General features: G+C 53.2%; 1 protein-coding gene across 1 annotated transcript; it reads left to right on the forward strand.

The window, feature by feature from the left end:
- Nucleotides 1-654: 654 nt before the first annotated feature.
- L226DRAFT_577109 (uncharacterized protein) lies at nt 655-1,044 on the forward strand (the record flags this gene model as incomplete). The annotated part of the gene is made up of 3 exons (XM_067685516.1): nt 655-709; nt 824-947; nt 1,005-1,044. The coding sequence occupies 3 exons, from the start codon at nt 655-657 to the stop codon at nt 1,042-1,044; spliced, it is 219 nt and encodes a 72-aa protein (XP_067528186.1).
- Between the last annotated feature and the right edge of the window lie 905 nt (nt 1,045-1,949).

A 1,949-nucleotide genomic window follows, 5' to 3' on the forward strand; every position in this document is an offset into this window, starting at 1 on the left:
GCAGACACTTTCACAGCATCGGCAAACGGGGAGGTTCAATATACGAGCATGCAAGTGAGACGAAAGCCGGCATGAACATGCAAACGCCCGTATGACCGACGAGCGTCTGTATTGTCATATATGGATTTGTCGGATCGGCGGACGTTTGTATGGAGCTGTCTGCTGGGCCCGCCCTCTGTATGCAGAGGTATGGAATCGTCCCACTCGGGCGAGGTGTAATATACTCATATATTTATCTATTCGGCCATATCGCTTGCCCCGGGTGGAGCCAGAGGTGTCTGTCGCAGCACCCATGCAGGGCGCGTTCACCTGGGCGCCTGTACCCATTAGGAAAGGGCATCAACTTACCACGTGTTCCTTTGACAGCTCTGCCTTTTCCTCGCAGAGCCGTCAGCAATTACCCCAACGTTTCTTTGTCCCCAACCACCATCATCATGCTCATGTGTTGCGCTTTCTCTCCCCGCCCTCCGCTCCCCATCCCGCTCCCCCCTCACGCTCCCCCTCAGTCCTCGCCATCAGCAACAGCTCTGACGTGCATCCCAATCCGAACTGCCACAACCTCGCCCAGCACACATCATCTCTGCCGACGTCTTCTCTTACTTTGTCGACCCCTCCTCCGGCATCAACGACACCATCCGAACCGTCGTCACCTTCATGGGCAAGGGTGAGGTCGTATGGCCCCCATATTTTGAAGCTGGTCTGGTCAGAGGTACGTTCTTTGTCTTCCGCACCGCGTCTCTGCATGCATATATGCGTGTATTATATTCTCCTCCATCACACCTCGACATTTGACGCGTATCTCTGACTATATGCGTGTGCCTAGGCCTTGAGAACTACCAACCTGGTGAGTCCATCATCTCCCGCTCCTTTGGTCGCTTCCCCATGCGCAGCAAGTTCGTCTCAGACTACATCTTCCAGGTCGCCGCGAGAGGTGGACGCCGAAGCAGGTCAGTCCCTGTCTTCAGCAGCTTCCTCGCTTGCCTGACAGTGCGACGTCTCCACAGACGCCATAGGTACTACTGCCAGCAGCCACTTCTCCGGTGAGAGCACGGTGAGTGAAGGCCTTTCTTTCTGTTCCTGCATGCATTCAATTATCATCGCAACTAGCCGGACGAGATCATGGTGTTCAAATGTCCCCTCGCCGTCTTGAGTACATTTCCTCTACCACATGCACAATCAATCACCGGCCATGTGGTGCTTCATCGCCAGTGGTATGTTCATTGGTCCTCTTGTATGTACCGCTCGCACGGACTGACCTTCGCTTTCACAGCCTCGTGGTCTTCGATCTGTCTCCTGCTCTCCCTCGCTCATCCTCTGCACTGGCTGCTTGCTCTTGGACGTCTTCGTACGTGGTCTCTCGTCTACCTGCTGGCGACGTAATACTCTGCGCTCTCTCGGAAGGGTTGTTTCGCTCTCATGGCTACATCATTGTCTTTGTAATTCACGCCGTACTACGCGAATAGAATATCAATGTTTGTTCGTCTCTAGCCTGGGCCCGAGGTGTGATTTGGAGCTCGAGCGTTGCACTGAAGCGAGCATGCCGCCCCGGATAGTATTGAAATTTACCTCTCTACATACATATTCATACAGGCCTTCCCGCACGCTACATGAGAACGTCCGAGTCGTATGAATGCATTTATTGATTTACCCTTCTCCGGCGGCCTCATACAGACCAATGTCCTCGTCGGACAGTATCATACAATAGAATTCGGGCTCATATAATATAATTCGGCTTATTGCAATACCCCGTTGGTCTGCTATATAGTATCACTCTAGGTAATCGTTCTTACAGGTAAATTTGACAATTATAATAGCATATCTAAGCGTATATGGGGAGCCCCCGGTTTGCTGATGAGAGATCTCACCCGGGCCGTCGACTGCATCAGGACCCAGTTCTTCGGACACGACGGACCTCGGGGCACGTTCTGTAATGCGGCGGCGGGAGAGGG

The sequence above is a fragment of the Lentinus tigrinus genome (genome assembly GCF_003813185.1).
Source record: "Lentinus tigrinus ALCF2SS1-7 unplaced genomic scaffold L226scaffold_172, whole genome shotgun sequence".
NCBI classification, from domain to species: Eukaryota; Fungi; Basidiomycota; class Agaricomycetes; order Polyporales; family Polyporaceae; genus Lentinus; species Lentinus tigrinus.